Source organism: Moschus berezovskii, chromosome 10 (assembly GCF_049115385.1).
Source record: "Moschus berezovskii isolate FMDL1 chromosome 10, NW_MosBer_1.0, whole genome shotgun sequence".
NCBI lineage: Eukaryota > Metazoa > Chordata > Mammalia > Artiodactyla > Moschidae > Moschus > Moschus berezovskii.
Window position 1 is genome coordinate 103,081,890 of NC_142469.1, and position 19,704 is coordinate 103,101,593.

The following is a 19,704-nucleotide window of genomic DNA, read 5'->3' on the forward strand; positions in this document are numbered from 1 at the left end:
GCCACAGCGTATGCGCTGATTGGAGGAACGGAGATGACGGATTGCACTCTCCGCCACTCAGCTGCAGGGGGCTTGTTCGCGCGGCCATCTAGGCATCTGTGACCTTACGTCAGTCGAAGGCTTTTCCCTGGTTAATATGGCTGCGTCCGGCGGCTCTCTGGGACGCCGTTGAGGAGAGGAGGGCGAGGTCTGTCCGAGGCTTTGGCTGCGATTCTCCTCAGCGATGGCGCTTCGGTCGCGGCTCTGGGAGTTGTTGCCGGTTTGCCGAAACCCCGGTAATTAGTCTTACCGCTTCTCTCAGGTTACACCCCAGGGTCTGCACTGACAAGTGGTCCTTTTATATGCAGCATGCGTTATGCGTGCTCAGTCAACTCGGTCGACCCCATGGACTGTAGCCACCCAGGCTCCTCTATCCATGGAATTCTCCAGGCAAGAATACTGGAGTGGGTTGCCATTCCCTTCTCGAGGGGAATCTTCCCCACCCAGGGATCGAACCTGACTGGCGTATCCTGCCCGGGCAGGCGGATTTTTTAGGCACCTGGGAAGCCGTCATTTCCCACGGAAAAGTAAAGGAGCTAACGGTAGCATGATGACGACACTAATAGAAAATTAAGGGCAGGTTCTGTGGTGACGACACCCCGTTACCGAACATGTCTCTTGTACCTCTTCCAGGGCGCGAGGCCTGCGGGGGAGAAGATGGGCACAAGTTACATCACATTCCTGTTTTGTCCGTATTTGTCATTCTTTTAAGATCCCTGTGGCGATTTGTGTTCTTCAGGGTGTCGGGTGGCAGCGTTCTCGACCAGTGCTAAGCCAGCGGTGAAGCCTGAGGCGGACCCCGTGGGAAATGAAGCTGTTGCCCCTGAGTTCACCAACCGGAACCCCCGGAATCTGGAGCTCTTAGCTGTAGCCAGAAAAGAGCGGGGTTGGGGGACCGTGTGGCCCTCCCGTGAGTTCTGGCACAGGTAATTAACTTGCTCCGTGTTGACCACACGGCCCTGCACGGTGAACTTGTTTTCATCAGTTCGTTTAAGGAGTGTGCCAGGTAACTGCTGGCGATTCTCCTCTCAGAGTTGTGCTGGGTCTAGGAGGGGAAGAGGGAGGCAAACGGTAAATAAATAGGTGTAATGGAGAAAATGTAAAGGATAGGAGACTGGTTGCCTACCCAACCTTCCGAAAATAGAATAAAAGCCAAACTATCTGCCAAGAAGAGGGTCGCCAACAGAGGAAAACAGCTAGGGTGGGAATGAGCTTGGTGTATTTGAGGAACCGAAAGGCTTTTGTACCTAGAGCTCTGGGCCAAGAGGTGAATGGAGACGTAGGTAGGACACATATTATTAGCTTTGTATATCGAGGAAGCGCTTGAGGCTTTATTTTTATTGTAGTGGGAAACTGACGGGATTTAGTTTAGTTTACTGGAGAAGACTCTTGAGAGTCCCTTGGACTGCAAGGAGATCCAACCAGTCCATTCTAATGGAGATCAATCCTGGATGTTCATTGGAAGGACTGATGCTAAAGCTGAAACTCCAATATTTTGGCCACCTCATGCGATGAGTTGGCTCACTGGAAAAGACTGATGCTGGGAAGAATTGGGGGCGGGAGGAGAAGGGGACGACAGAGAATGAGATGGCTGGATGGCATCACCGACTCTGTGGACATGAGTGAACTCCGGGAGTTGGTGATGGACAGGGGGGCCTGGCGTGCTGTGATTCATGGGGTCGCGGAGAGTCGGACACGACTGAGCAACTGAACTGAACTGAACTGAAGCCTGAATGGAATATTATTCTTGTTCCTTTGAGGAGAACGGATTTTTAAGGGGGCAGTGGTAAAGGCAGGAGAGCAGTCAGGTGTTTATTCTTTGTTATAAAGATGGCTAATTATTGAATACTTTCTATTTGCCAGGAACCTGATGCTAGACATTTTATATGCATTTTATATGCATTTTCTCGTTTACTTCTTAAAAGTACTTTTTCAGGCAAGTGCAGTAAATTCCCCCATTTTATAGAGCAGAGGTTTAGGGAAGGAAACAGGAGGGTTCAAAGAAAGGGGACAGGGCAGTTCATATTGAAATAATCTGACTCTTAAGTCTAGAATTTTTTTGAAATAGCCAAACTATTATTTTCTATTAATATTAGGATATTTAAATAATTGGAGATCTACCTCCCCTTTTCCACCTATTTGTCCTATTCACAGTACTACCAGTATAAAGTTGGAAGTGACCCTGGACATAGTGAGTGCTACTCTTTTATTGCACAGATGGTTTAAGACAAGGATCAGCAGACATTTGCTCCTGGGCCAAAGCTCGCTTGGTAGCTAAATATTTTTACATTCGGAAAGGTTGAAGAAAAATGCAAAGAATATTTTGTGACTTGAAAACTGTGTAAAATTCAAATTTCTTTATCCACAAAGGAAGTTTCATTGGCACATAGCCACCACCCATTCTCACCTGGCTGTTCTGGTATTACTGTGGCTAAGTTGAGCAGTTGACCCATATAATTACCTGCAAACTAGGTTTGCCTCTTGGTGGGTGTCAGGCCAGAAGGCACAACGAAGATCAGGCGAGGGAGGGGTTTATTACTTGCAACAAGTAAAGAGAACACTGGGTATCTTCCTCAAAGCAGTGTCTCCCCAAACAGCATAACTGGGGAAGTTTTAAGCTGAGGTTACACACATGTTCATGAAGGGGCCTGAGCAGAGAAGCACTCAGTACAGAATCGGGGCCGAGGTCTACAGAGTTCTAGCTTTAGTTTGTTGAAGTCCCAAGGGGCAGCGTCGTCATTCCCATCCCCACCTGAGCGCAGAACTCAAAGGTGGTGTCAGAGCTCCATGTGTCCCTTGAGGGGGAATCGGGACTCTCTCTTACTATTACTTTTTTGTTTCTTGACTGCTTTTCCTTTGTTTCTTCATTCCCTTACTTCCCTTACGATCATTAATTACTGAGATCTGTTCAAGAGCACGTACAGTGGCCAATGTTAGATCGCAAAATGGCTTAGGTCAAAAATGGCTTCTCTTAGGTCAAGAAAGCCATGCCTGGTTCTCTTTCTCCAGGGACCAACTACCCTTTCTGCTTTCTATCTGATCCCTTATAGAAAATGTGTGTTGACCACTGGATTAAGAGTTTGTGATTTTTTTATTGGGACTGACAGCAAAACCCGGAGAAGGCAATGGCAAGCCACTCTAGTACTCTTGCCTAGAAAATCGCATGGACAGAGGAGCCTGGTAGGCTGCAGTCCATGGTGTCACTACTAGTCGGACACGACTGAGCGACTTCACTTTCACTTTTCACTTTCACACATTGGGGAAGGAAATGGCAACCCACTCCAGTGTTCTTGCCTGGAGAATCCCAGGGACGGCGGAGCCTGGTCGGCTGCCGTCTATGGAGTCGCACAGAGTTGGACACGACTGAAGCGACTTAGCAGCAGCAACAGCAAAACCAGGAGTAGAACCCAGATTTCTAAATCTAGTGGTTTTTATGCTGTTTCATACTAAGAACCTTAGTATAGTCTGAATTCAGTGTTTTTTTTTCCCCCCAGCATTTTCTGTATCATGAACTTAATTTCTAAATGTGTAATGTATGCAAATATTATAAAATCCAAAAAAGAATAGTTTCTCATGTACCCTTCTATAGCTAGTCTGTGCACATAAGTATAAACTTGGGGTTTTTTTTTTTTTTTAATATAAATCTTGCTGCTGCTGCTGCTAAGTCACTTCAGTAGTGTCCGACTCTTATGTGATCCCACAGACGGAAGCCCACCAAGCTCCCCCGTCCCTTGGATTCTCCAGGCAAGAACACTGGAGTGGGTTGCCATTTCCTTCCCCAGTGTGTGAAAATGAAAAGTGAAAGTGAAGTCTCTCAGTCGTGTCTGACACTTAGCGACCCCACGGACTGCAGCCTACCAGGCTCCTCCACCCATGGGATTTTCAAGGCAAGAGTACTGGAGTGGCTTGCCATTGCCTTCTCCGAATATAAATCTTACCTTACCATATATGTTGTTCTGCATTTCCCCACCCATTCCTTCACCACCACCCTCACCTCCACCACAGAATACGTCTTGGAAGTATTTTGTGTTGGTTGGGAACATTGGCTCTGGAGCCAGACCCTTGGTCTTAAATCCTGCCTATGACCATTTCTTACCATTAGTTGCAATATTGCTTAAGTTATTTAACCTTTCTGTGTCAGTTTCTGCAGCCCAAAAGGAAAGAAAGGATAATGGGATTAGTTTTGCGACATGAGCGACACCTGTAAACAATTAGGACTCCCTGGTACAGTCAGTGTTCAAGAAATGTTTGCAGCAGCAGTCGCAGCATAAAGTGCTACTTTGTTCTTAGCTGTGTGAAATAACTTTAAAGTTAATGTAAAATACCATTGCATGACTATTTTAATTCACTGATTCCAGATTGATGATTATCTTTTATGATTTCAACCAGTGCTGTAATTGTCTCATGCACGCAGTTTAGCACTGAGATTGGGCATATATTAGTGGGTTTTAAGAGTCATTAGTAGTTTCCTTCTCTCTGAACAATCTGTCCAAATCTTTGCCTAGTAAGTTACTAGTCATTTTCTTATTGATTATAGGAGGCTTTTTATATGTTATGGAAATTAGCCCTTTGAACAATATATGATTTTAAAATATTTTTTGTTTCTTTGCTTGCCTTTTGACTTCCTTTACTGTTTTTTTTTTCATTTTTCTTAGCATGCAGAAAACTTTGTCACTTTTTCTTTGTTATAAAAGCTGTATGATATAGTTTGTTAAGTAGCTTGATATAGTTAAATAGGCTTATCTTACTTTGAGATTGTTTAAAAATGTTGTCTTCTAGTACTCACGTGACTTCTGTTTTTATATTTAAATGTTGGATCCATCTTACATTTATTTTGGAGAATAAAGTATAGAGTAGTTCAGTTCAGTTCAGTCGCTCAGTCGTGTCCGACTCTCCGCGACCCCATGAATCACAGCACGCCAGGCCTCCCTGTCCATCACCAACTCCCGGAGTACACTCAAACTCATGTCCACAGAGTCGGTGATGCCATCCAGCCATCTCATTCTCCGTCGTCCCCTTCTCCTCCCGCCCCCAACCTTTCCCAGCATCAGAGTCTTTTCCAGTGAGTCAACTCATCGCATGAGGTGGCCAAAGTATTGCAGTTTCAGCTTTAGCATCAGTCCCTCCAATGAACATCCAGGATTGATCTCCTTTAGAATGGACTGGTTGGATCTCCTTGCAGTATTAAGGGACTCTCAAGAGTCTTCTCCAACACCACAGTTCAAAAGCATCGATTATTCGGCGATCAGCCTTCTTCACAGTCCAACTCTCACATCCATACATGACCACGGGAAAAACCATTGCCTTGACTAGACGGACCTTGGTTGGCAAAGTATAGAGTAAGTGTATCTTTATCCAGTGAAGAGTCAGCAAGTTAGCTCTGCCTCTTCAGTTCCTTTTTTGAAGTAGATACCGTGTGAAATCTCAGCTCTAAAGAAATCCCAACTTTGTTCTGGATATCTGGGGTTAAGTAGAAATGTTTGGGTTACTATTGAGGATATCCTCATACAGGCAGAGGAAAAATACCTCTCCCAAGTAAAAACCAGGTTGAGTATGCTGACGTAAATGAACCATACGTTGCATTCTTGAGAAATATTTTTGCAGTTATTCACCTGAAGTCATTTGGCTTTAGAATTCTTTTATGATTTTTGTTCTCCTGTCACCTTGTTTAGGTTGCGAGTTATAAGGAGTCAGCATCATATAGAAGCACTTGTTGAGCATCGCAACGGCCAGGTTGTGGTTTCCGCATCCACTCGTGAATGGGCCATTAAAAAGCACCTTTATAGCACCAAAAATGTGGTGGCTTGTGAGAGCGTAGGACGAGTGCTGGCACAGCGGTGCTTGGAAGCAGGAATCAACTTCATGGTCTACCAACCCACTCCTTGGGAGGCAGCGTCAGACTCGGTATTTTTGTTCTCACTACTTAGTTAAAAGGTGTCGTGTTAATTCTTGACGTTGGATACTTACATAATAGTAGTTCGTTTATAAAGTTCTTTCCAAGTGTCCAGCCCTGAGTTGAGTGTCCTGATGCACAGTACCTCACTTCAGCTTCACAGCAGCCTTAGCATCAGGACTCGTGGTCCCTCTTCTGTAAGTTAGCTGAGGTTGGCTGACTGGCTCAGTGTGGCACTGGGCAGGGTTCAAACCCACGCGACCAATTCTGTAGCCGTAATGTTGACTTCTCTGCTGTTCATATAGTATCATCTTGTCTACAGAATATTTTCAAATACTGCTAATCCTTAACATCTCTGCACCTTTTATCTGTGTCATTATTAAGATCACTTTCTGAAAAAACTAGTGTAGGCTGAGAAGTTCGCAAGGAGCAGATTGGTGGTTTATTTCTCTTCCTCTTGTGAAGTGAGCTATTTATGGTCAGCTTGTTGTTCGGTCGCTAAGTCAGCTTGTAGTGTTGACTTCATCTTTTCCTTCTTTCTTGATCTTCAAAACCAGATGAAACGACTACAGATTGCCATGATAGAGGGTGGTGTGGTGCTGCAGGAGCCTCGGAGAATCTATGGATGAAGCAGAAGCATTGTTTGGAGCTTGTAAATGAAAGCTGTCCGCTCTTCATTCATCAGAAGAGAGCCTCTGGAAGAACTGCCAGTTTGGACGTTTTATACAGAAATCTGACAGCAGAGTGTTTTAGTTGAGGTCGTCTTCTCTCCTTCGGTGTGTTTGTCTTAAATCCAGGGCTGAATTCTTCTTCTCTTGGACGTGAGAGAAATATCTGAGAAAAACTGTTGCCGATTGTAGTTAACTTCTGAAGGACAAATTAAATTGTTGTTTATAAGTTAAAGAATAAAGGTATATTATTAACTCTTATTATTTTCTAGTTATATGACATTTTCTCCAACTATGAACTCTCTGTGGCAGGGATACACATTAAAGGTTTGTGCACTTGTCACCGTGGCTAGGTCATAGCAAGTGGTCTCAGTAAATGAGAGCTGTTGCTGCTCAGGTTTGGAGGCTTTTTTAAAATAGGAGATGTCAGTATCAGTTTATTATCAATAGTAATGTGAAGATAAGGGCAAATCCTAACCCTACTTGGGCTCCTGGATCCTAACAGAACCAGATTTGAAGAAAGGACTGCAGTGAGAAAAGGAAGCAAGGTGAGTCCATACCATCTAAGGGAAAATTTGTTGGGAGATGGAAACCTGAGGTGCATTCGGGTTCATTTAAAGTTGAAGTAGGGTAGATGGGGATCATGGCAGGTCTCTTAAATGATTGATTAAATCAGACTAAGGTGTTCACTGATTTTGGCTATTTAAGAAACGTGGTGAGGAAGAGCCGGTAAGCAGAGTGGCTTCTAGTGTATTCCCCCCCCCCCATTTTAAATGTGTTCTCCAGTTGTGTATTTATATAGAAGTGAAATAATATTGCTCTCATGGATCTGAGTATTCAGGGTATTATTTTAAAAGGGAAAACGTATGCAATCAATATTTTTTAAAAGTTTGATTCATTCTAAGAGGCCTTCAGGATGCAGTGCTTTATCTGTAGATATTCTGGTAGAGACATTTATAGGTATATATTAATAGTTCTGGGCTTCCCTGGTAGTTCAGATGATAAAGAATCTGCTGGCAATGCAGGAGACCTGGGTTTGAACCCGGGGTTGGGAAGATCCCCTGGAGAAGGGAATGGCAACCCACTCCAGTATTCTTGCCTGGAGATTCCCATGGACAGAGGAGCCTGGCGGGGTCCATGGAGTCACAGAGAGTCAGGCACGACTGTGTCTAACACCACAACCATGATAGTTTTAATATTTTTTTTCCTCATCTTAAAGACCACAGTTCTAGAAGGCTGTCAAAGGAGTCTAGAGTTCAAGGGAGGACACAAGACCATGGACTGGGGTAGTGTGGCTTTGGAAATTGACAAAAATAGGGTTCACCTGTAAGTGGTAGTGGTTCAGTTGCTTAGTGAAGTCTGACATCGACTATAACTGGACAGGCTCCTCTTGTCTGTGGAATTTCCCAAGCAAGAATATTGGAATGGGTTGTGATTTCCTTCTCCAGGGGATCTTGGGCACCTAGAGATCAAACTCACCTTGCCCACACTGACAGGTGGATTCTTTACCACTGCACCACCTGGTGGGGATTTTTTTCTAGGAGGCACAGGATCTAGATCATCTCAGTAGCAAGAATTCCTTCACTTTGGGCAATTTTTGAGACTTGGTATAGCAAGTTGGATAAATGGTGTTACAAAGGCAACAGCAATGCCAAGTGGGGGAAAAGGGGGCAGGGAGGAGAGGAGAGTACGGAGCAGTTAACAGTTATGCAGTTAACAGTTAGCAGTTAACAGTGATGGCCAAGGTGGGAAGAAGTGCTGATTTAAAAACCAGAGGCAGAGCGGGACCCCTATACCCACACCATAGCTGCAGTACCTGCTCTATTGCAGTTCCTTCAGGTGCTGTTTACTGGTATGTTTTTACTCTTTCGGGCTCTACTTTGTCCCACCATGCCTCTTAATATTCCAGGTCTACGTAAATGACATTCTCTTGTAGGGATTGCAAAGGAACTGCTGCTGAGCTTAAACGACCTCTGATTGCTAGGGCGGGGTCCAAGCGATCCTTAAGCCTCAGTTCAGTTCAGTCGCTCAGTCGTGTCAAACTCTTTGCGACCCCGTGAATCACAGCACGCCAGGCCTCCCTGTCCATCACCAACTCCCGGAGTTCACTCAAACTCACGTCCTTAAGTGTGCTGCTGCTGCTGCGTCACTTCAGTCGTGTCCGACTCTGTGTGACCCCATAGACGGAAGCCCACCAGGCTCCCCCGTCCCTGGGATTCTCCAGCCTAGGGATCAAATACAAGATGAAATGCCTGTGGACAGAGGTGGCTGCAACACCCGCTGCGCTTCCGCGGCTGGTGGGCATGCGCGGGGGCTGTGCGTTTCCCTGCTCCCCCACCCGCTCTCACCCGCGAGCCTTTTAAGGCGCCGGCGCGGCGTTTGCGTGTAAGCGCGAGGCGACACGTCGCACTCGGCGCCCTCCGCGGAGCTGTTGCGTGGCCATGGACATAGGCGCCGATGAGTTTGAGCAGAGCCTCCCTCTGCTGCAGGAGCTCATCCTGGGCGCGGACTTCTTGGGTAAGGCCCCGGGATCCTAAGCTTTGGCGCTGGAGCTGGCTGGCTGGCGCGCCTGGGGAGGGTCTGGTTCTCAGGCGGGACCGGGCGGGAGAGGTGAGGCCCAGTGGGGTGGTCTCCAGGCCGCAGGAGACTCAAGCAGGGTCCCTCGGAAGGACAGAGGGACTCCTCAAGTTTGGGCAGTGGGATGTTGGTTAGCAGTTCCACTCGTAACCCCTGTGAGGTCCAGGTGGAATGGGGTGGTGTGGCATCCTCACTTTGGCTCCCTCTGTTTTCCTTTCTCGACCTCACCTGGCTTCTCGAGCACCAAGAAGGTAAGCCAGTACTTTTGCCACCTGCAGCGTTTATAGCGTGAAGAGCTTTGCGATGGTCTGTGCCTGGGGACTTGTCTTTTTTTGCTTCTCCTGCAGGTCTGGATATAGAGTTCACGGGCCTTCGTTCTAACCTGTCTGGGCCCCAGCAGATCAGGTAAAGCTAAAGCCTCCTTAGAGCTGGGCTGGAAAGCCTCTTCAGTGCCCTGGTTGGCCAATGTTACTTATTAGCAGACACCCTGTTGGCAGCGGGCGGACAGGACAGCTTTTTGTGGGGGTTTGGGGACCTGGCTGGCTTTCCACAAAAGGCAGGTTCCCTGGTTGTTGTAACAAGGAAAGCGCTGCCCTGGATGAGAGCTGCTAAGCCAGCGTGGAGGCTTCTGCCTTGATAGAATCTCCTTGCCTCTGGACTGAGACGTCTGTTTTTTCACAGTCTGTTTGACTTGCCATCAGAGTGGTATCTAAAGACCCGTCAGAGTGTTCAGCAGTTCACCATCTGTCAGATCGGTGAGTTTAATCTTCAGCTGTTTGTTTTGAGTTATTGAAAAAAAGTTTTTTATTGTCTCTGTGTTTCCTACTGGTAAAACTGCTTTGGCGCCGTTCTGAGACACTGGCTGTCATTTTCCATGCTCATTTGGTTTTTGGCCATGTTGTGCCTGTGAGACCTAACTCTTCAGAATAAGCAGAAACTTGATCTCCATGCTGGAATCAATATTAAGGCACTTGGACCATCTTCCAGGGTAAAGTATGTATGTTTTCTTTAAACAGAAATCGTACATAGCAAGATCATACTATAAATATGATGTTCTGCATCTTCTCCCCGCAAAGGGATTTAGAGCTCTTTCTATATCAGCTTGTACAGGTTTCGGTTCAGTTTTTAAAATTTTTTTTTAATTGGAGGAAATTACTTTAAATATTGCATTGGTTTCTGCCAGACATCAACATGAATCAGCCATAGGTATACGAATGTCCCCTCCACCTGAACCTCCCACCCCATCCCTCTCGGTTTTCACAGAGCACCTGATTTCACTCCCTGTATCATGCAGCAAATTTCCACTGGCTCTCTACTTTACATGTGGTAATTTGTTTCTTTAGCACTAACTCTGTGCATCCTTGGGCTCTATCTCCTAATGATGAATGTTTGGTTGCCATTCGTATGTGACGAAACAAGGTTCCTTTGACTGTGGTAACTCTTATATATTACTGTGCACTCCTAAGTGCATGTGTTTGGTGTACTTGTACAGGACCAAAGTAAATATTTTAGGTTTTGTGGGTCCTATGGTCTACATGTGAAGTTAACAACAGCTCAGTGCTGCCCTTGTTAATGAGGAATCAGCTGTAGTTAATACATAAATGAACGAGCATGGCTGTATTTCGGTAAAACTTTGTTTGAAAAGAAATAGGTCCTGAGATATTTTACTGATTGTTGCTTTTTCTGTGAATGAGTAACACCTGTGTGTGTTTGCTGCCTATCTGCTGTTTCCTTACTTATTTTTGGATGCACCGGATCTTCACTGTTGTGCGCGAGGGCTTTCTCTAGTTGCAGTGCCCTGGGGCTGCTCTTCGTGCATCCTTTGGAGCACAGGATGCTCTTGTTGCAGAGCACAGGCTTTTAGTTGCCCAAGGCATGTGGAATCTTCCTAGACTAGGGACCAAACCCATGTCCCCTGCATGGGCCTGCAGATTCTTATCCACTGTACCACGAGGGAAGTCCTGCTGTTTTTCTGTTGTGGTTGTTTTTCTTAATTATGAGACCTCTTTGAAAGTATGGGAAACAGCACTTGAATACATTCATATTGTTTTCCCCTTTCTTCAAAGTCTTTTACTTTGTGATCTTTTTAACAATACAAACATTTTAAAATTATTCAAATGTATAAACTTTCATAGATTTTAGTGTTTCTTCTTGTTTTGAAACTATAAGAGTGTCTTGTAAAGCAACTATACTGCAATAAAAATTAATAAAAAACTAAAAAATAATAAAACTGTGTCAATATGCTGTGTTTCAACAGCCATTCGCATTTATTTCAGGAATTTGTGTGAATTACAGTTTGATGGTGCTCATGTTTTGACTCTTTCCCTTCTTCCCTTCATTCCTTCCTTCCTTCCTTTGTTGCTTTTTTAGAAGTTATTCTAAAGCCTATATAGTAACTTTGGGTGTAAAGAACTGACTCTTAATTTGATACTCAGAGAGGCAAGAACCCCATTCCAGTGCTAGAGGGGATATGTTCAGAATGTTTGTTGAGTTAGCTTCCGGTAGCTTTTCTCTTGGTATTCATTCTGTCCACCGTCATTCTTCTAGGATTGTCTGTGTTCTCCAGTATTGAAGGCGAGTCGAACAAGTATGTATAAAGACCTTTGGCAAAACACATGGCTCTCGCTTCTCTTCTCCACCTGCTCCCCCTTCAAATTCTGCTTCAGGCTCCAAACCCCTGTGACCCTGGATGCTCCATAGTCTCTCCTGCTTCTGGGCCGTCCACCCCGCCTCCCATGCAGATGCTGGCTGGTCCTTCAAGTCTCTCAAAGCAGCACCATCCCTGGGGGCCTCTCCCAACACCCCCAGACCTTCAGTGCCCATTTCCACATGTCCTTCTCTCTGGATGTATCTTCAGGATTGCAGGCAGCAGAATTATATTGAGGGTGACGTAGCTTCTAGGCCCCAACGGTCAGAAAGGATGTGAGTGGCAGCCCCTCTCTCTCAGATGGGGCTGAGACTGTGTGCCTTTTTTCATTGGCCCCCAGCACCAGTCATAGTACTTGAAACACAGCTGGCATTCAAATATAGCGAGCCCTTGAATAACGCAGGGTTTGAACTGCCTGGGTCCTCTTATACTCGCTAAATACACACTGTGGTGCTGTATGAGCCACAGTGGAATCTGTGGGTGCAGATGGTCTGTGGCTAGACCCAGGACAGGCTCTAAATTATGCTCAGGTTTCTGACTGTAAGAACGGCAGGTTCCCCTAACCCCCGTGTTGTTCAGGGGTCAGCTGGACTTCTCAAGGGGAAGGAGGAGCCCACTCGGAAGCCCGCTCCGTGAGCCAGAATTTTAAAAGTGTTTTCTGTCTTTGCTCCTTCTGTTTGTTTTGTTTCTAGGTATGTAGCTCATTCATGTAACTTCTTCCTCTTCCCTACGACATTTGGGGTTTTGGACTCAGAATTCTCTTTCCAGGCTTCCAGTGTTCAGTTTTTGAACCAGTATGGCTTCGACTATAACAAGGTATGGCCTCGGAGGAGGGGGCCCGGAGGGTTGAGGGGCTGGGTGTCCGCCTGGTCTGAGTCTGTTTCCTGTCGCCCTTCTGAATTGTCCACATACAAGCTGCGACAAAAGGTTTCTTTCTCTGCTGTCGCACAGAAGATGCCACTGACTTGTTTCCTGGTCTCTCCCTGTCTTTAGTTTCTCAAAAATGGAATCCCCTATATGAACGAAGAACAGGAGAAGAAAATTAAGCACAACATCCTGACTGGGAACTGGAAAGTTCGCAGGTAAAGCCCGCTTCTCCGGGTGCTCTGTGGGTTTCTTTGTTGCTGGTGTGTTTCTGACTTTGCTGGACGTGGTGACTTCACACCGTCCCCTTAAGCTGGGCTCAGCCACACGTGACAGCCCGAAGTGCTGGTATGCTGTTCCTATGCCTGAGATCAGAAACCTCTCACTGCATAGGGATTTTAGGGTTTAAGATGAAGGGGCAAAAGAACTGACTCTTAACTTGGTCCTCAAAGAGGCAGGAACTCCATTCCAGTGCTCGAGGGGGAAAATGGCTCTGTGCGACTTCCTGTGAGAGCCTTAGGGAGTTTTCAAGGCAAGTCACAGGTAACCTTGACTGTGTGGCTGTGTGGCTCTGCTTGGGCACGCTTCCCCATGAATTTGATCCTGCTGTGTTCCCCGAGGGCAGGGTCTCTGCTTTTTCTCTTTGGCCTCCAGTGCCTCTTGTGTGTGAACTCGGTTGTGCTGTGGAGCTTGGGCCAGACCTGCTCAGTGGCCTTGTGTGCTGGAAGGAGCCGGCTACCAGGGCCCAGGCCTGCTGAGCGTTGTGTGCTTTTGAACCAGTCCTTTAAGCTCCCTGGACTTTCGATTCTTTGCCTTTATCAGTGATAGGGTTAAATTAGACAGCTTTTAATTCTGGAATGTTATGATTGTCTGGTCCAAATCATTATGTAACGTTGGAATTTTATCCTTGTTCTTGGTTTTATATAAAAATACCTCTTTGGAAGGGAAAAGCAACTTGAATTTTTAATCTTCTGTTTTGTTCAAATGTTGGAGAAAAGGCTTTCCTTTTCTCCACATGACACAGTGTTCTTATATTTCTAACGCAGGAGAAGATGTTCTTACCAAAGTTCCTTTCTTTTCCGTTCTTCATCAGATGGTGCTTTTCCACCTCTGAGAGGGGTACTGAGGAGACAGACCCGATAGGGTCCCTTAGTGTTGGCTGTCTCCCAGCCCCTTCCCCCCACCAGCCGGTCAGCAGGAGGGGGACGTGCCCCTGTGGACGGACCCGGGGTGGAGGCCAGGTGTTTGGTTTTCCTCTTGCAACACAAGCCTCGGAAAAGAAATGGTCTTTCTGGGGTCCGTTTTCTTGCCAGGATCACAGGGTGAAAATGAGCACCTTCAGAATCCCCTCCCACATGAGCGTTGTCTCACGTGCCCATTTTCAGCTCTCTGGACAAAGACCAGATCAAGGTGGTGATTGACGAGGTGACACGCTGGCTGGACCTGGCGGAGGAAGGGGACTGGATGACCCTCCCTGGTATCGCTGGTAGGCAGGGGGCGGCCCCCCGACCTAGGAGCTGGGAGACGGCACTGTCACCTGTGGGGAGCATCCCTTCTCCTCCGGTGGACCCTGGGTGTCGGCTCAGCAGACTCGTGGTCCCTGGGATTAGATGGAGCTCTGACCCCGCATGGGAGGTTGGAGGGCTGTCCACCTGTTCTGAATTTTAAGGTTGAGGAAATCAGGTTCCACTCAGCACCATCCTTTTCATCCCAATCCTTAATGCCCCTTGGACTCTTCCCTTATTTACTTTCGTTAATCTCTGAATGTTTCCCCCACAGTACAGTGTGGGATCGCTGCCCTACATTAGCAGTTCTCAGCCTTGGTCATTGGACCCAAGGGTCTCTGAGACCCTTTCCACGGGGTTCGTGAGGTCAGAACGGTTATCAAAACATCGCTTGGCTGCCGCTTGCTGCTGTCCTTGTGCCATCTGCACTAGTGGTCCCACAGCCCCTGTTAGTGATGCCCCTGGCGCCTCCGCACAGGTGGGCATGGGAGCATCTGACCACACAGCACTCATGTTCTTTGTTACCACTTCCGGTTTAAAAAAAATTCTGACTTAAGAACCTTGTGAGTGAAATAACAATTCTTAGTTTTATTAAATTTCAACGTTTTGTTGCTCATCTTTTACAATGTTCAACTGCAAGGAGGTCCAACCAGTCCATTCTAAAGGAGATCAGTTCTGGGTATTCATTGGAAGGACTGATGCTAAAGCTGAAACTCCAGTACTTTGGCCACCTCATGTGAAGAGTTGACTCATTGGAAAAGACCCTGATGCTGGGAGGGATTGGGGGCAGGAGGAGAAGGGGATGACAGAAGATGAGATGGCTGGACGGCATCACCAACTCGATGGACATGAGTTTGAGTGAACTCCGGAAGTTGGTGATGGACAGGTCTGGTATGCTACGATTCATGGGGTCGCAAAGAGTCGGACACGACTGAGCGACTGAACTGAACTGATGCATCAGTAAAAATAAGGAAGAAATAAATGTGCATGAAACATGGCTGCTGCTTCCTGAAGTACAGTGGTTGGGGCGAGGAAAAGCACTTGGGCAAGATTTTGTGTTGAAAGCTGAGTTAGCTGCCTTTTATTTTTTTAATTTTTTTTTTAAAGAATGTAATTTTTTTTTTCTTGGACATGCTGTGAGGCTTGTGGGATCTTAGTTACCTGAGCAGGAATTGAACCTGGGCCCTTGGCAGTGAAAGCAAAGAGCCCTAATCATTGGACTGCCAGGGAATTCCCCAAAGGAATATAATTTTTACTTGAAGGAACTGACTGGTTATTTCAATGTGGGTATTTTCAGTCATCTTCTCAAGTGAAAAAAAATAAGCCTTGCCTTCAGGGAGACTAACCCCCAGTGTTTGGTAGAGATGAAATTTGAGCTTTCAGTCAGAAACTGAAATTTTAGAAGACTTCATCTCTCACGATTAACTCGAAAGCTTTGTGAGACCTTTCTGATGAGATCAGTATCCACACGTACAAGTGTCTCTTGATGGCATCGTATGATATGTGAGAATTTGGAAGGTGGTGTGTATAACTCAGGAAACCAGTGTTCTCCAAATAACCAGTGCGTGGTGTCACACAATCATAGGCAAAAGTGTAATGGGTTTATTGTTTTTCAAACCTTACCCCTTTTAGTTTAATGTGTGTAGTTTTAATTTCTGACATGGTGGGCATCAAGGCCCACATGCACACAAAGCCTCTTTGGGGTTCTCCATTTGAGAGTGGCCCTGAGATCAGAAACTCAGAGAAAGCTGCCCTGGTTCATGCCGGGTCGCCCCTGTCACTCGGCCTGGGGACAGTGAAGAGCTGTCTTCTCACGTGCTCCCTCCATCTCTCTGCTGCTGCTGCCTGCGAGGCTTCTCCTGAGGGGAGGGTGGGCTGCCCTGCCAGGGTCTCTGGTGGTTCCGTGCAAGCCTTGTTTCCTTGCTGTAGGCTTCCAGGCCTTCGAGGTCCAGCTCGTACTGAGGAAGGCCCTCCCTGACATCTGGACGGTGCTGAGAGACCAAGGGGTGAGTTCCCACCTGGAGGGGCCAGCCCCCATCATTTCTGTCTCATTTGGCCAAATCTGGCCTCTGTGAAAGGATTCTTCCCCCCACGCCTTCCCTTTTGACACGAGGGACCACTTCTTTGGCTCCATTCCCGGGATGCTCCATGCTGAGTCCCTTCAGTCGTGTCTGACCCTTTGCGATCGCATGGGCTGTAGTCCGCCAGGCTCCTCTGTCCATGGAATACTCCAAGCAAGATACTGGAGTGGGTTGCCATTTCCTCCTCCAGGGGATTTTCCCGACCCAGGGATGGAACCTGTGTCTCCTACGTCTCCTGCATTGGCAGGCGGGTTCTTTACCACTAGCGCCACCTTGGAACCCCAAAGAGGCCTCGGGCCTTCTGCCTGGTGGCTCAGTGGTAGAGTCCACCTGCTGTTGCAGGAGACATGGGTTTGATTCCCGGTCCGCAGTAGGGCCTAAGCCCGTGCACCGCAGCAGTGGTGCCTGGGAGCATTCCCAGGATACGGGAGCTTGTCGCCTCCTCTTGCTCGCAGGTGATTGTGAAGAAGGTGAGTACACAGCACCGCTGGTATCTTGAGAACGCCTCCTGTGATCGAGAGAGCTGCTGGAAGGAGAAGGTCCTTCTCTCTGCGAGGGGCTTCTCTGTGTTTTTTCAGATGCTGGTGAAAGCCCGGAAGGTAGGGAGAGAATTCTCTTTCCTTGGTCTTTCTCAGTGTTTTGTATCTGACTGTAGAGACTAATGAGTCTTTCAACAGTAAACTCAGATTCCTTAAAATGAGTGGTTTCTTTTTGTTAATTAGCTTTGTGGATCTAACCTTGCTTTTACAAAGTCATGATAGACTCATTTGGGGAAAGACTGTCCCTCTGAAATATTACCATTCCCTTGCTCCTTTTGGGCACACAGGCATTTCAATACAAATTGACCTAAAACTGCTTGGGGACCGTGTGTGTCTGCTTCACACAGATCCCAGTGTGGCTGGGGCCTCGAGTCCCTCTGACCCTCTGGTTTGCCTTTCTAGCATTTAAGCAGTCAGGCTGCCTTTCATGGGAGTGGATAGCACGTGGGGATGGAATTACCGTGTTGTCAGAATGCAGTGGATTCTAAAGCTACACCCTTTGCCAGAGATAGCAGTTAGTCTACGGCGTTTGTTTTATTTTTAAAATTTAATTTCTCTCACCTGTTTATTTTCTCCAAGTAGCCCTTAGTGGGACATAACATGATGATGGATCTGCTGCATCTCCACGAGAAGTTCTTCAGACCTCTCCCAGGTAGGGCCGACTCATCCTTCTCCTTCCTCTGACCTCAGCTTGCCATCGGGCAGGGGGGTCGGCCTGGCTTTGTGCTCCTGAGGCAGCCCCTACAGGCATTGGATTTCCAGAGAGGTCGGGCACATCTGTGCCTGTTACTGTTTTCTTGGAACTAGGTGACTTTCTCAGGGAGAAAAACTTATATTTGATTGATACTCCTCCACGCATTACAGAAGTTGTTCAGTCTCATTGTAAAACTTAGTGAAATCAGAGATGTGCAGGAGAGACACGCTGCCTTTAATCACAGCTGTAATCCTAACACTTTCTGCTTTTTCTTATTGCGGCTTTTCCATGGGCTTCCCAGGTTTCGCATTGATAAAGAGCCTGCCTGCCAGTGCAGGAGATGTAAGAAACCTGGGTTTCATCCCTCAGTTGGGAAGATCCCCTGGAGGAGGAAATGACAACCCACTCCAGTATTCTTGCCTGGAGAATCCCATGGACAGAGGACCCTGGCGGGCTACAGTCCATAGGGCCGCAAAGAGTCGGACATGACTGAGTGTGTACACACACACACAATCTTAACACTTTTTGCTTTTTCCTTTGTTTTGGCTTTTACATATTTAACCACACGATGTATTTTATTGTTTGGCTTTTTTTCCACTTACCCAAAGCATTTATTTATGTCCTTAACCTGAAATCATTTCAGTGGTCATACGGTACTGTCTAATGGTTGTCCTGGTCTTTTCCATGACTGATGCTGTTGGACACACTGCAGTGTGATGGAGTGTTAATAGCATGTATTCAAGAGTCACACTCGAATCCTCATTCCATCCCTTGTGCGTGATCTTGAGCAGGTTACTTTAATGTAGCTATTCTGTTTCCTTGTCTGTAAAATGGGGGTGATAATAGTATTAGTATCAGAATTGGGGATTAAATGAACCAACAATGCACAGAGAACACTGCTGTTATATTGTTCAGTCGCTCAGTCATATCCCACTCTTTGCAACTCCATGGGCTGTGGCACACCAGGCTCCCCTGTCCTCCACTATCTCCCAGAGTTTGCTCAAGCCCATGTCCTTTGAGTTGGTGATGCCATCCAACCATCTCATCCTCTGTCACCCCTTTCTCCTCCTGCCCTCAATCTTTCCCAGCATCAAGGTCTTTTCCAGTGAATCGGCTTTTCGCATCAGGTGGCCAAGGTATTAGAAAACACTAGCATAGTTTGAAAGGGGTGAACAGTTTCCCTGAGATTTTTCTAGGAAATGAATTAATAAAACACCTCAGTCTGAGCATCTTGAGAGATTTGGGGAGGAATTAAGGGTCAAATAATCACTCCCCCATAACTAAGCGGACAGACAAAGAAATTGCTGAAACAAAAGCTATGGCAGAAAGGTCCCTGGAGGCGACCACCTGACCCCTTGCTGGAGGTGATGAGTGGTCAAGGTGGGGCAGGTGACCCTCTTACCTTGTGGGAGTTGAGAGTTAATGTCCCAAACTGGGAAATCCCTGAGCAGCATAAGGTTTGCTTAGAAATGGTGGGAATACACACCAAAAGAAAAAATTGAAGATCATTGCCTTCAGGGAATAGGAAATGGGAAGTTAGTGAGGAGAGGGTGCGCAGAGAGATTTCAGTTTGTTGGTTTTGCAGTGAGCCTCTTTCAAAGGTATGCGGTATAATTTTGACAAATATGCAAATTAATAGGTGATCTTTATCAAGGCACTTACAGTTTTTAACTTACTGGATTTTTCTCTGAACCGTTATTTACAGATTTCACATTTGCCTTTTCAGTAATATCTCTTTCTCCCTCTACAGCTCTACAAACTGCATTAACTAAGGTTGGTCATAGACAATAGTCTGAATTTAATGGAAAACTGTTCGACTTCTGCTGGGTGATGTTGGGTTGGTTTAAGATTCAGAAGTCCTTAATGATGAGGAGCAAGGATGTTTTCAATTCCTGTTTTGTTTTATTTGCTTTATTAACCAGTGTTGGTGACAAGCTAGATTGGAGAATTCCTTCCCATTTTTAGCAGTGAACTCACTTCTGACTACCTGGGTCTCTCCCTTCAGAAAGCTACAATGAATTTAAGCTGAATATCCACAACCTATTTCCTGTTCTCATCGACACCAAGAATGTGACAAAGGATGTCTGGAAGGTAATTAAACTCCTTTGGGAAAGGAGCGCTTCATTAGTCCCAGGAACATTTAGCTTTCTCACTCTTCAGAAATTGTTCCGTGAACCCTCTTCTCATATTCTATAGC

General features: G+C 46.4%; 2 protein-coding genes across 2 annotated transcripts in view; both read left to right on the plus strand.

Moving 5' to 3' along the window:
• Positions 1-99: 99 nt before the first annotated feature.
• Positions 100-6,861, plus strand: MRPL18 (mitochondrial ribosomal protein L18). Its single transcript, XM_055433679.2, has 4 exons — positions 100-275; positions 779-965; positions 5,712-5,943; positions 6,490-6,861. The coding sequence occupies exons 1-4, from the start codon at positions 224-226 to the stop codon at positions 6,559-6,561; spliced, it is 543 nt and encodes a 180-aa protein (XP_055289654.1). The 5' UTR covers positions 100-223; the 3' UTR covers positions 6,562-6,861.
• Positions 6,862-6,998: 137 nt separating this feature from the next.
• Positions 6,999-19,704, plus strand: part of PNLDC1 (PARN like ribonuclease domain containing exonuclease 1) — a 29,714-nt gene continuing 17,008 nt past the window's right edge. Inside the window, exons 1-11 of the mRNA XM_088840885.1 lie at positions 6,999-9,117; positions 9,525-9,582; positions 9,859-9,932; positions 11,725-11,764; positions 12,517-12,640; positions 12,818-12,906; positions 14,074-14,174; positions 16,123-16,199; positions 16,730-16,873; positions 17,396-17,465; positions 19,513-19,598. Of these exons, the coding sequence (XP_088697011.1) occupies positions 9,042-9,117; positions 9,525-9,582; positions 9,859-9,932; positions 11,725-11,764; positions 12,517-12,640; positions 12,818-12,906; positions 14,074-14,174; positions 16,123-16,199; positions 16,730-16,873; positions 17,396-17,465; positions 19,513-19,598 (939 nt within the window). The 5' untranslated portion in view covers positions 6,999-9,041. The remainder of the gene's footprint in view (positions 9,118-9,524; positions 9,583-9,858; positions 9,933-11,724; positions 11,765-12,516; positions 12,641-12,817; positions 12,907-14,073; positions 14,175-16,122; positions 16,200-16,729; positions 16,874-17,395; positions 17,466-19,512; positions 19,599-19,704) is intronic.

Coding starts and splice junctions, on each gene's coding strand:
- MRPL18 (XM_055433679.2), top strand. CDS start 224: ATGGCGCTTCGGTCGCGGCTCTGGGAGTTGTTGCCGGTTTGCCGAAAC. Junction 276..778: donor GCCGGTTTGCCGAAACCCCG/GTAATTAGTCTT, acceptor TGTGTTCTTCAG/GGTGTCGGGTGGCAGCGTTC. Junction 5,944..6,489: donor GGGAGGCAGCGTCAGACTCG/GTATTTTTGTTC, acceptor CTTCAAAACCAG/ATGAAACGACTACAGATTGC.